We start from the raw sequence: 13242 nt of genomic DNA, 5'->3' as shown, positions 1-13242 counted from the left end.
GTGGAGGGCAGGGCTGAGAGTGGGAGCGCGTGGAGGGCGGGGCTGAGAGTGGGAGCGAGTGGAGGGCGGGGACGGATGAGTGGGAGCGCGTGGAGGGCGGGGCCGAGAATGAGCACCACGGGGTGGGGGCGGTTAAGGAGCTCCAGGGCAAGGCCCCTACACCCCCTCAGGCCCGAGTCTCCCTCCTGCCCCTAGTTTGCCTTCTGGCCCCAGCAGGCATCTCTACTGCGGAGAAGGTGGCAACCAGGCTTCCTCCCAAGAACCCAGACCCCTAGGGCGGCTCCTACCCTATCCACAGTCCAGCAACTGGATCCTCAGCGTCTTCTCCCCGTGGTCCCAGGCGGATCAGGAAAAGGGCCTGCAGACAACTCCCCAGCCAGGGAGCGTCCAGGACCCCAGGACGGGGGATACCCCACAGCCTGGAGGGAGGGGCAGGCAAGCTCTCCCGGGAGGCGGCCCCTCGCCCACCTCGGACCTCCTGGCGGAACGGGGGCCTCACTGAGCAGCTCAGCCCGCCGCGTCTCCACGTTCCGGGCTCCTGGTCCCAGGGAGAGCCCGGCCCCGCCAGCTCCAAACCCCGCCGTACACCCAGGAACCAGGGCTGGGCCCGCGCGAGCCCACAGCGTCCCCTGGCGGGAGGGTCCGACGCCGCTGCAGACCCCGGGCCTTCCTGAGGCGGGACAGGACCCGGGACCCTCGCGGGCACCCCAGCCTTCCCCACAACCCACAAAGAGGGTTCTGCTGTCCCCTTTGCACGGGGAAGGAAACTGAGGCTCGGAAAAGCCTGGCGATTCGACCAAGCCCAACAGCAGAGGTGGGTTGGACGAGCCAGGGGCTGGAGAAGAACCCAGTCCTGGAAAGCAAGGGAGCTGGTCAGCCTCCACTGACCCCAACCCTTCCTGCGGCCCCTGGCCCCTTCCTGGCCAGCTTCTTCTGGAAGACACTAGCTGTGGGCATTAGCCCTGGATGCACACCCACCCACACGGGCCCACGCGTGAGCCTCCTCCACCAAGAGCACTCCATCTCCTGGGCCCAAGGGCACGGCACCTGCCCGGTGCAGCCTGTCCCTCCCAAATCGTCCCTCATGCTAAATCTTTGCTTTAATGACAATGTGTTTGTTATGGACTATTTGCGTTCCTCCAAAATTTGTATTTTGAAATCCCAACCCCCCAAAGGTGATGGTACCAGGAGAGGGGCCTTTGGGAGGTGACAGGTCATGACAGCAGAGCCCTCCCAAATGGGATGAGTGCCCTTAGAAAAAGGGATCCTCTCGAGCTCTCAAACCCATGGCATGAGATATGAGAAGATGCAGCCTGAGGCGGGTCTTCCCCAGAACCCGACATGCCTGCACCTGATCTCAGACCTCCAGCCTCCACAGCTCTGAGGAATAAATGTGTACTGTTTCTGTGTCCCTGGGTCTGTGGTGCTATAGCAGTCCAGGAGAAGACAGTGCCTGTCATTCAAACCTGCATAAAACCCTGCAGAATGTGCCCTAGAGAGAAGCACGTGGACTGGAGTGTGCCATGCCCCTCCATAGCCTCTGATAGGGTCATCTCTTTTGCAGGTCAGCCTGGGCTGAACCAGGCCACACAGGAGCCAGCAGGCAGATGTCCATCACAAGAGTGTGTCAAGCCCCGGAGGAGGCTGTCTGCTCATCTGTCACCAAAACCCCTCAGATCCACTCGAGGAAGGGGAAATGAGCAGGAGCATGAGTTCTTCTGAGACGAAATGGATGGAAGAAAACCCTGCAGCTCCCTCCCTCTGGATCCTCAGGGAACCTCTCTCCAGGTGGCAGAGGAGGGGGATGCCGTGTGTGCTGAAAAGGCAGGAGCCCGGCACGCACCATTAACCGGCTTCAGCCCTCCCCAGGACCCACCACTGAGGGCAGGGCCCAGCCTGCTGGGCAGCTCAGGGCAGGTGCAAGGACTCAGCCCAAACCCCACAGCCCCTCCCACCCATGTGCCAATCCCAGAAAAGCCGCTCCAGAAGCAAATCCCCAGGTGGCAAGAGCCAGAAGCTCCTGTTATGAAGAGTACCCAGCCAGTGAGCAAGCATTTATTAGGCTCCTTTTTCATGACCTGGGAGACAGACCCAGGGCGGGCTATGTGCATAGCCACATGCATAAATACGTGAAGATGCAAATTACATCAGTGCAGATTCACAAAACACTTAGCCTTGGCAAGAAAACACTGCAGCTAGGCAGCTCCCGTTCGCAGAGGCCACAGATGTCATGGAGACAGCACAGGCCTCCTCAGGAACAATCCCCACGGCTAAGGCTCCCCAGACCTGGAGGAGCAGGCTCTGTGGTGAGACACCATCACTTCCTGTTCTTTGCAGCTGCCTAAGGTTACCTGGCCAAGGTCTTGGTGAAAAAGTTGAGTTTTTTCAATGTTGCAGGTATTTTAATAGTTCGTCTGTAGGAAGTGCATTTGCAAAGTCACCAACCTGCAGCTTCCATCTATAGACCGGGAAGGGTGACTCTCTGGGTGACTGCGGCAAGGTACAGATACTGCACCCCCCCACCCAAGTGTCCCTGCAGCCACCACAGTTCTTGCAGCTGGGGTCAAGCAAGCCCTGCCAAGCCCCATGCCTCACGCTGGCTCTGCTGCGAAGCCACCCTCCCACTAGGCAGCAAGCTCATCCCTGCGAAGGACCATCTTGAGGCTTGTAAATGAAGCAGGCATCACCAGAGCAGAACTCTGCTGTGGCCACTGGGCTCTCCTTCTACACAGTTTCCCCCGCAGCACAGCACAGCCACCGACCGCTGACTCCAAGCAAAGGAAAGAGTATGAGGGGAGCCCTGGGAGGATGTGGCGACCCCCAGAAAATCTTCCCCCACCCTGCTCCAAACAGAGAAGTCGAGACCAGGAAAATGAGGCCTCTACTTTGTGAACAACAGAGCTGCCCATGGTGGTCACACGGCGCCTTCCTCCTGAGCCCCTCCCACGCACCAAGCAGAGCTCAGCCGAGGGTCCCGTCCACAGCGGGAGGGCAGCTGCACTGCCGGAGGGAACAGGTCAGGGCCTCCCGCTGCTCTCCTGAAGGGAAACGGGGTTGGGCCCAGAGCCAAGGGGCAGTCAGAGATGAAGACTGCACAGGGCAGCACACAGGAAACCTTCGGAGGCGTGGCTGGCCCAGGCCCATCTCAGCGTCTGCAGCCAGGGACTGACAGTCCACCTGGACGCTCCCCCTTGGGGTGACCCTGGTTGCATGGCTGCAGTCAGAACAGCAAGTCCTCCAGGTGACAGCTCCAAGCTCAGGGCAAGTCCCACCCCACAGAAAAGCTGCCTGCTGCACTTAACGGGGTGGTGCCAAGCCTGTGCAACTGCCCTGAGGAGATGCCACAGGACTGAAGCCAGCTGGAATCCTGCCATACACACGGACACAGCACGTGGGGTGCGCACGATGACAGCTGCTGCGGCTTCTCAGGTGCATGCTCATCCAGGGTTCTGCCAACACAGCAGCAGAGCGGCCAAGAGTAACAGGAGACGTGGGGGGCACGGGCGCCAGTCAGGGCCGTCCACCAGCATAGCAGACGCTTCCAGGTAGGTCCTTGTGTCTCTGCAGCCCTGCACAAGGAGGGCAGCTTCAGTGTGTCCAGGACCTTGGAGGTAGCCCTGATGCTCTGACCTGTCCCAAGATGTCGCTAGGTCCTCCTCTGGGACCGAGTGTCCCTGGCCCACAGGGAAAAGCCCGTCCAAGGCTCTGGGTGCTTAGGGCTCAGGTTGTGTCATCCTAGAGAGCAGTGACCTGTGTGAGCTCTGTGTTGGGCGTAGAGGGGCTCTGCGGACTGACGGGCACCATGGGCAGGTCCACGCCTAGTCATGCGGGCCGCGGCACCGCCTCAGAAGTCTTGCAGGCCAGGGCCACATCCTTGGCAATGCTGCGCACACGGTCAGACACCTGCATCTCCCGGCGCAGGGCGGACGCGCAGCAGAACTTGCGGAAGCAGGCCTTGAAGTTCTCGTCCAGGAAGGCATAGAGGATGGGGTTGAGGCAGCTGTTGACGTAGCCCAGGGCTGTGCAGAAGCGCAGGATGGCCACAGCAGTCTCGCTGCCCGGCTGCACACCCAGCCCTTGGACCAGCACAAAGACCTGCACGGGCGTCCAGCAGCCCACGAACACAGCCACCACTACCAGCACCAGCCGAGTGATACGCCGCAAGTTCCGGTCCTTCTCCCGCGAGCCTGAGAGCAGGCGGACTCCACGCAGCCGCCGGATCATGAGGCTGTAGCAGACGGAGATGATCAGCACGGGAATGATGAAGGAGAAGAGGAAGATGCAGGCGGCAAACACAGGGCCCCAGTAGTCCTGCGGGGCGGGGATCTCCACCAGGCACTCGATCTCTGCAGGGGAGAAGCGGAGTCAGCATGAGCCCAGGAGATGTGGAGGGGGTGGGGACCTCCACCAGGCACTCCATCTCTACAGGGAAGAAGCGGGGTCAGCACGGGCCCAGGAGATGTGGAGGGGCTGCCACAGAGCCACGGGGAGCCTGCTGAGGGGAGGGGGGACCACCCACTGACCTTCATCCTCGACCTGTGCCGAGCCCATGATGGCCACAGGAACGCCAACAACAGAGGCCAGGGCCCAGATGGCCACATTGACAGCCTGGGCCTTGCTGGATGTGCGGACATCGAGGGCACGGATGGGGTGGCAGATGGCCACGTAGCGATCCACACTCATGGCGGTCAGCGTGAAGGTGCTGGTGAACATATTGTAATAGTCGATGGCGATAACTGTCTTGCACAGAGCGTTCCCAAATGGCCAGAAGCCCAGGAGGATGTCTGTGCCCTGGAAGGGTAGTGTCAGCAGGACCAGAGTGTCTGCCAGGGCCAGGTTAAAGATGTAAATATTGGTGGCTGTCTTCATTTTGGTGTGCCTGCGGAGTAGAGGCAGAAGAAAGGCTTCACTTGGCCATGCTGGCTGGGCCGGGCAGCAAAGGGCAAGGGGTTCATCTTGGCCACCAGAAGCTACACTGGTCCTGAGTCCCTTAACATCAGAGTTCCCATAGGAGCTCGGTGACAGCTCCTGGACCCAACTTGAGACTCACTGAGTCAGTCTCAGGGGTTGGAGCCTGGGGTCAAACATCTTAACCAGCACCTCAAGTGATTCTGACACACACAAGTTCCAAGCCCTAAACACAGGTCTACTTTGGAGGAGTTGGGACGTGGAGGGCACCAGAGCACACCCTGGACTGTGCATGGGAGCAAACGGTTAGAACCCTAAGAGAAGGAGCCTTCTCTCCTCGATTTTGAGTCTCTTCGAAGACCCCTCACAGACTCAAATGCTGTCCGGACAGTTGCCAGAGGTTTCTGAGGGCTCCAGAGTCTGTAAGAAGATACCAAGAGACTTCCAAGTCCACACTGCTGTCCAGCAAGAGAGACAGAAGATGGTGACAGGCACAGGAGGGATGCCAATGAGGTATGATTGTATCTGAGCATGGGAAAAGGTGCTGGAAAGGGCTGGGAGAATTGTTGGTGATTAATTTTTGTTGCTGGGTACGATTGCTCACGCCTGTAATCCCAGCCCTTTGGGAGGCCAAGGTGGGTGGATCACAAGGTCAGGAGATTGAGACAATCCTGGCTAACACAGTGAAACCCTGTCTCTACTAAAAATACAAAAATTAGCCGGGTGTGGTGGCGCGTGCCTGTAGTCTCAGCTACTTGGGAGGCTGAGGCAAGAGAATCCCCTGAACCCGGGAGGCGGAGGTTGCAGTGAGCCAAGATAGCACCACTGCACTCTAGCCTGGGCAACAGAGTGAGACTCTGTCTCAAAAAAAAAAAGTTAAATAAATTAATGGTTGTAATATTTGGGGGAAATTATGGTGGTCATGGTGGTAATGGTGGTGGTGATGGTGATAGTAACGAATGTGATGATGGTGATGAATGTGATGTGATGGTGATAGTGATGTTGACAGTGATGGTGAATGTGATGATGGTTGTGGAGGTGCTGATGGTGATAGTGATGGTGGTGGTGGTGGTGACAGTGATGATGGTGATGGTGATGGTGATGGTGAATTGATGATGATGGTGGTAGTGGGTGATGGTGATAGTAATGATGGTGATGGTGATGGCAATAGTGATGTTGGTGATGATTGTGATGGTGGTGACAGTGATGATGAATGTGATGATGTGGTGGTGGTGGTGATAGTGATAACAGTGGTGATGATGATGGTGATAGTGATGGTCATGATGGTGATGAATGTGATGGTGGTGGTGGTAGTGATAGTGGTGATGGTGATAATGGTGGTGATGGTGATGATGCTAATGGTGGTGATGATGGTGATGGTGATAGTAATGATGAATGTGATGATGAGGATCGTGGTGGTGATGGTGATAATGGTGATGCTGGTGGTGGTGATTGTGATGATGGTGATGGTGATGATGGTGGTGGTGGTGATGGTGATGCTGGTGGTGGTGGTGATGTTGGTAATAGTGATGATGAATGTGAGGATGATGGTGATGGTGGTGGTGATAGTGGTAACAGTGGTGGTGATGTTGATAGTGATGATGGTGAGTGATGATGGTGATGATGAATGTGATAATGATAGTGGTGGTGGTGATAGTGGTGATGGTGATGATTGTGATGATGGTGGTGGCAGTCATATTGGCAGTGGCAGCAGCACCTGAGATGACATTATTCTGCCGTGAGGAAGTATGGGGCTCAGTTCTGCCTCTGAGAGAGTGATTATGAATAAGCATAAAGAGGCTGCCATTACAAAGAAATAACAATGCTTACGGCAAACACCTGCACCAAGCTCTTCAGGGGGAATACATGTCACTGAAGATTTGATTCCCCTCTATAGAGGAAGAAACTGAGGCACAGAGGATGTATGTTGTTTTTTTAAGGCTTGGAGCTGGTAAAAAGCAGAGTGGGGCTCAGAGCAGAGTGTTTCTGACTCCGGGATGGTCCCACAGCCCAGTGGCTCAAAGCATGCTGTGTGCTGCCAGCGTGGCCAGGGCAGCTCCTGAGCATCGATCTCTCTGGGGACTACGGTAAATAAGATGATCTTCCTTGTCTGCTCTAATGCAGGAAGTGGCTGAGAGAGTTGTAATGCCCAGAGCAGAGGAGAGACACAGTAGAGACGCCATCATGGCAGGAAAGGGGCTCAAGCCCAGGGAATGCCCCAGGCTGCTACACTCCTGAGCTGTGGCACACCCACCAGCCACAGAGGGACATGGACATCGTGAAGCAGTCTCCCCAGTGCCCTTACTTAGGAGTCAGCACTGGAGGGGACAGCTGTTCTTCCCATGCTCTTGTCTGACCATGTGTCACCTGCACACACATATGCACACATGTGAGCACACACACCCTCGTGCACACATGCATACACACATGCACACACGTGCATGCACACACCCTCGCATGCGCACATGCATGCATGCATACCTGCATGCACCCACATGTACACATGCATACACACGCACACCCACATACACATGTGCAACGTGCGCACAGGCATACACACCCACATGCACACGTATGCACACACACATACACACGTGCACACACACCTGCATGCATGCATGTGCATATACACATGCGCACACACACACACATGCACACACGCACACACACACACACACGTGGCTACATGGTCCACCTTGCTCACTTTCCAGATGGGAAAAACAGGGCCCAGGGGGAACAGCTTTTCTCAGGGACACTCAGAGGACAGGGCTGGGATGGTGGCAGCTTGAACACCCCCACTGCCCTGTCCTGCCTCTACCTACATAGCACCTTTAGTTGGGGCCCTTTAAGGTTATAAGGAAGGACCACTTGCTTTAGAGTCCTGGGTCCTTTCTTCAGAATCACCTTTTTTCTGGGTCCAGGCAACATCCTGGATCAACAAGAAATCTCATTCCAGCCATGTCATTTTCCTGCTAAAGTATCACCCATAACCCCTCACTGCCTGAAGAACAAAGTTCCTCCAACCGGGCCTTCAAGACCCCACCTGCTGTCCCCACCCCTTCGGTCTCTCTCATCTGGATGGATTTGGGGTTCCTCATTTTCTCTGCTCAGAAAATCCCCCTTTCTGCTTAAGTCACCCCCATATTCTACCTGCCCAATACACAATCCATGTGAAGGGTTCCCTGCCCACTCCCACACTGCCCCCCATGCTGTGCCCTATGCTGTCCCCAATACTATCCCCTGGCTATCCTCCCAGCTGTCCCCCACACTATGCCCCCGGCTGCCCCCCCACTATCCCTCACACTATCTCCCAACACTATCCCTGGCACTGCTTTTTCACACTGCTCCCCACAATGCCCCCAGCACTGCCCCCTCAACCAACTATCAGCTGCCCTCTCTTTGGCCCCCACAAGTTTTCCCATATGAACCCACAGATCGTGGGCTCAACGCAGACACTTCATGAGCAGGAGCCCTGGAGCCTGAGAAGGGGTTTCAGGACTGTCCCAGCACCAGCCCTGTGCCTCCCTCCACACATCCAGGGAATGGGCTGACAAGAACGCCTCACAGGGCCGATGTGGGGTCTCATGAGGTCATTCAAGCAGACAGCTTGGCACAGAGCCTGGTCCACAGTTCAAACAGGGGTCAGGGTGGTGACATCTCTGCCTGGGACACAGTGGGGGCCAGCACTGGCCCTTCCCATCCCCTCCCCAGGAGGTGAGCACCCAGGGCCTCGGGATTGGCCCTGCCTCCTGGACAGGGTCAAAAACATTTAATGGAGGAAGCAGGAAAGCACCAGCTGCTCAGGCCAGTCCAGAACAGCCAGTTTCCCCCTCTGCAGCTGTATGGGACTCATCAGACAGGAATCCCGTGGCCCAGCCTACCTGAGGATGACATACATGACGAGGCAGTTCCCCAGGAGCCCCCCGACACACACAGCCAGGTAGAGGCCCACAATGGTGACCTTGAGCCCAAGAGGCAGGAAGGCGCCGTGGCTGGCGTTGAGCAGCAGGTGCGGAGGCAGCAGGCTGTGGTTGGGGCTCAGCAGGGACAGGTTGCCCTGGAGATGGCTGCCATAGATGACCTCCCAGAATGGGGCGGGGAAGAGGGGCTCCATGCCAGTGCCCTGCAAATCCACTCAGTGTAGCACCTGGGACAGAGCACAGAGACAAGCAGCTGCAGAGCCAGACACACACCCAGCCGCAGCCTCCAGCACAGCACGTGCGGCCCAGCAGGCACACTGACCCCCACACTGAGCAGCAGCCACAGTCACTGAGGCACACAGACACACATCAGAACACACGGGCACACATCAGAACAAGGGCACACACCGGAACACACGGGCACACACACCAGAACACTTGGGCACACACACCGGAACACACGGGCACACATATCAGAACACATGGGCACACACATACACAGGCAGGGACTCATGGAGACGTGAGGACACGTGCGCACAGACAGGCTCACAGAACACAGAGACACATGCACCCTCAAGGGCACCTCTCGTTCGCTTTAGAGACTCACATACAGGCTGCCTGGAGGCAGTTACACCATGGGACACGTGTCCACCCACAGGGCTCACGGACACAGCCACTCGTGTGCTCACAGGCACAGGGATGCTGGGACACGTCACACACACAGATAAACACACGGATGCCCAAACCTGCCCTCATGCACACGCAGACACAAAAGAGACTGAGACACACCCAGAAATGCCTGGGACCCAGCTTCCTCCTGCCCCCAGCCCTGCTGTGCTGCAGTCTGTTAGCAGGACCCACACCCGACCTCCAGCGGCTCAGGCCCTTACCTCTGCAACCTTCTTGGGAGCTGGGACCACCGTGGAGACCGCCACCCTCAGCCAGCCGGCAGTCGAGCGCAGGTGCAGAGCAGGGTGGAAGAGTCCCAGCCGCCACTGGCTCAGCACAGGGTCTCCGTCTCCTCAGCAGACGCCAGACCGCCAGACCAGACGCAGCAGCCGATTGAGCCCAGCAGCCCGACGCGGGCGGGGGTGGGGGGGAGGAGGCTGCAGCTCTGGAGGGGGAGGGGCTGCGCAGGCTGGAAGAGGGGGGCCAAGGGAAGGTGGGTCACTGCGCCCAGGGCTGCGCCGGCCCACACTAGATGGGGACAGACACAGACCAGGACACACATGCAGAGATGAACAAGGAGGCTCAGACCCACAGACCCTAGATGGAGACACAGCACAGGCCAGGACACACGAACGGAGATGGCCACAGGCTCACAGGCATAGGACACACAGACGCAGACCTGGGGACGCAGCCTCTAGGAGACACACATGGAGACGCATAGACTCAGACACACACGGACGTGGGGGTCACGACTCACACACAGAGACAGCTGGTCCGGACCAGCCGGAGTTGGCGTTCCATGCCCAGAACAGCACCCCCTCGCTGGGCTCCCGGCACACAAAATCCCCCACCTGGCCAGCTCTCCGCAGATCAAAGCTTCGTGGTAAACAAGCAGGCGAGACCCAGCACTGGCCCAGCACCTACTGCGTGCTCTCGAAGCTCAGTCACCCCCACCGCACCCGCCATTGCTGACAGCATGAAGCTTCAGCGGCATGAGGCCCTGCAGAGTGACAGAGATGGGTTGAAACCCGAGGTCTGCTTGTCACTTGGAGACACGCCAAGGGCACGTCTGCCGCAGCTGGGTCCCAGAGCCGTGCCAAGCATCGCTCCCCACACACGGCGCTGGCACCCACAAAGCTGAGCGACTCCTTTGGAGTTGCGTCTTTCTCAGCACGGGGATCCCCTGCCCGATCCACTGAGATGAAAGGTCACAGGTCAAGGCCGTGTGGGTGACCCTCGAGCTGAATCTCCAGCTCCCACCTGGTCATGGGGTTGTTCTTCCAACACAGGCTTTGAAGGAGAAGCAGACTTCTACCGACACAGCTCAGACCCTGCCCAGAGCACCTTCTCCAAGAACAGGGACCTGGTTGCTAAGCAACTGGCAGCAGCGTCGCTAGGATACCTGGCAAATCAGGAGAGGATGGAATGGGCAGATGCCCCAGGACCCTGCATCCCTGACTGTCCCCCAGGACTTATCCCTGCATCTTCATGGCAACCAAGGCTCAGGGACACATGTGAAGGCACAGAGCATGTCCACAGACACTCACGGGACACATGGGGACACACATTACTGCAAACATAGACAGAGATGCCCAGACAGGCATATGGGTGAACACACAGAGACACAGATACACACTCGGAAACGCAGACGCTCACAGGGATGCACAAACACACAGGCCACACACATGGAAGACGGTGCCACGGCGCACACAGGATCATGGGCAGATCTACAGCCTGCATGGACACCTCTGGAAACAGACAGACACAGACCAAGGCCGTCAGACACTCAGAGGACACACACACACAGAAACACGCTCTCCAGGAAAGGCGCAAGGGTGAGCCCCCTGCCTCAGGAGATGAGTTGGGAACGGATCCAGGCAGGCTCGGACCACTGCAGCCCCCTGTCCCAGCTGGGCTCACCAAGGTCTGAGCAGGAAATCCTAGACCCTCCTACCACAGCTTCCTGAGCCTGCCCACCCACCCACAGAACCTCATTTCCTGATGGCCTTCAGCTGCCACCCAGACTGGGCACTGCAGGCACTGAGGATGGGCAGAAAAGAGACCTTGTAAGGGAAGGGGGACAAAGGAGCCCCCCCCACAATGTCCCCGGCCCAGGGGCCAGTGGCAGAGGACAGGGCAGAGTGCAGGACACAGGCACCTCATCTCTTGTTGCAAACCTTCTCCCTTAGCATGTCTGCCTGCCACCCGGTCACCTCCACAACTTCCTCCATGCAGCCAGAGACAGGGAGAAGGAGGGGCTGGGATGGGGAGGAGGAGGAAAGGGAAAGGAGTGGGAGGAAGTGTGAAGAGAACAGGGGGGAGGGGGAGGGAAGGAGGGGAGGAGGGGGGGGAGGAGGGAAGGGAGGAGGGAAGGGAGGAGCGGAGGGAAGAGGAGGGGAGGAGGGGAGGAAAACATGTTGGGGATAGGAGGACAGGAAGAAGGGGAGGGGGGCGAGGTCAGACCTAGCTCCCTGACCCCTGCCTCTTTTGACCCCAAGCCTTCTCACCCAGCAACAGCAACCAGCCACCTGTGCCCCCACCAAGGCAGCTCCCAGCTCTGTCTTGCCTGGTGTTTCAGAAGGCAATAGAGACCTCAACTCCCTTTGTGGGAGCAATTCAGGGTCCAGCAGAAGGCCGTGGCCTCCCCAGTCGATCCAGGTGTTCAAAATCTTATACTGTGTTCCCTTGAACTTCCTTGTTTTCTGTGTCATCCTGCCCTGGTATATTTGTAACTACAAAACACAGGACAGCTCCTCCCTCCCTTGTGCCCGCTGCAAAGTCCCTGCCAAGACCCTGGTACCCTGAACAGCCTAGGCCCCCTGCACAGAACCTGGCCCCACCACATAGACCCTGCCCCCGCTCCATACAGACCCTGCCCCTATGCACTGATCCTGTGCACCTGATGCACACCATCTGTCCCCCCTGCAAAAACTCTGACCACATATGCAAAGATCCAGAAACCCCAAACCCCGGCACAGACCGTACCCCAACCCCACAGAGAACCCATCCCCCTGCATAGATCTTGGCCCCTCTGTACAGATCCTGCCCTTCTGGACAGGTCCTCTCCCCACGATGTGAACTGACACTGCCAGCAGCACAAATCCTGCCCTCCTCCCCAAACAGGTCCCTGGAACAGACACTGACTCCCAATGTGGACCCCACCCACTACACAGATCCTGACCCCACTGCACAGAAGCTGCTCCCCAACAGAGACTCTGCCCGGTGGCAAAGATCCTGCCACCTCCATGAGTCCTGCCCCCAGTCAGAACAGACTCCATCTCCCCTACACATTCCCAGCCCCCTGCATAAACCCTGACCGTCCTGCACAGATCCTGTGACCATGTACAGATCTTGTCCTCCTGCAAGAACCTGCGTGCCCCTTGGCACAGACTGTGCCCCCACCCAGATCCTGGCACCCTACACAGATCCTGACTCCCCTCAAAGATCCTGCCCCAATGAACTGATCCTGCCCCCACCCAGATCCTCGCCTCTGCACATATCCAAGCCCGCTGCAAAGATCCTGCACCCTCCACAGATCCTGTGACCCCCTAGAAGTCCTCCCTGCAGATACTCTTGCCCCATGCAGAGATCCTGGCCTCAATGCACAGGTGGCCTCCTGCACAGTCTCCAGCACAGGTCCTGGCCTCCTGCACAGTCTCTGGCCTGCAGCAGTCTCTGGCCTCCTGCACAGTCTCTGGCCTCCTGCAGTCTCTGGCCTTCTGCACAGTCTCTGACCTGTGGCAGA

The 13242-nt window shown here is 57.9% G+C and overlaps 1 protein-coding gene and 1 long non-coding RNA gene across 10 annotated transcripts; one reads left to right on the top strand and one right to left on the bottom strand.

The window, feature by feature from the left end:
- The first annotated feature begins 81 nt into the window (after positions 1-81).
- Positions 82-4348, top strand: LOC144582521 (uncharacterized). The gene is made up of 2 exons (XR_013535299.1): positions 82-814; positions 1565-4348. It is a non-coding gene; the product is annotated as an uncharacterized LOC144582521 (long non-coding RNA).
- OPRL1 (opioid related nociceptin receptor 1) lies at positions 2042-10848 on the bottom strand. Of its 9 annotated transcripts, XM_054256941.2 has the most exons (6): positions 10758-10848; positions 10349-10497; positions 9719-9966; positions 8790-9055; positions 4524-4879; positions 2042-4346 (listed from the first exon to the last, which is right to left on the bottom strand). In XM_054256941.2, exons 4-6 carry the CDS (start codon positions 9020-9022, stop codon positions 3823-3825), a joined length of 1113 nt encoding a protein of 370 aa, XP_054112916.1. In that variant the 5' UTR covers positions 9023-9055; positions 9719-9966; positions 10349-10497; positions 10758-10848; the 3' UTR covers positions 2042-3822. The 9 variants fall into 9 exon arrangements, with proteins under 9 accessions (XP_054112916.1, XP_035155051.1, XP_078228313.1 ...); XM_035299160.3 differs by having other exon boundaries at positions 10255-10848; XM_078372187.1 differs by lacking the exon at positions 10349-10497.
- Positions 10849-13242: the final 2394 nt, after the last annotated feature.

The sequence above is a fragment of the Callithrix jacchus genome, chromosome 5 (genome assembly GCF_049354715.1).
Source record: "Callithrix jacchus isolate 240 chromosome 5, calJac240_pri, whole genome shotgun sequence".
Classification (NCBI taxonomy): domain Eukaryota; kingdom Metazoa; phylum Chordata; class Mammalia; order Primates; family Cebidae; genus Callithrix; species Callithrix jacchus.
The sequence above is the reverse complement of the archived record's forward strand: the minus strand, read 5'-3'. Positions and strand labels throughout refer to the sequence as shown.

Bases quoted from the DNA above. Each gene is read 5' to 3' on its own strand.
- OPRL1 (XM_035299160.3), bottom strand. From the start codon at position 9,022: ATGGAGCCCCTCTTCCCCGCCCCATTCTGGGAGGTCATCTATGGCAGC. The intron at 4,880-8,789 runs GTAGGCTGGGCC...TCTACTCCGCAG, and splicing joins GTCATGTATGTCATCCTCAG to GCACACCAAAATGAAGACAG. The intron at 4,347-4,523 runs GTCAGTGGGTGG...TCTCCCCTGCAG, and splicing joins GGCACAGGTCGAGGATGAAG to AGATCGAGTGCCTGGTGGAG.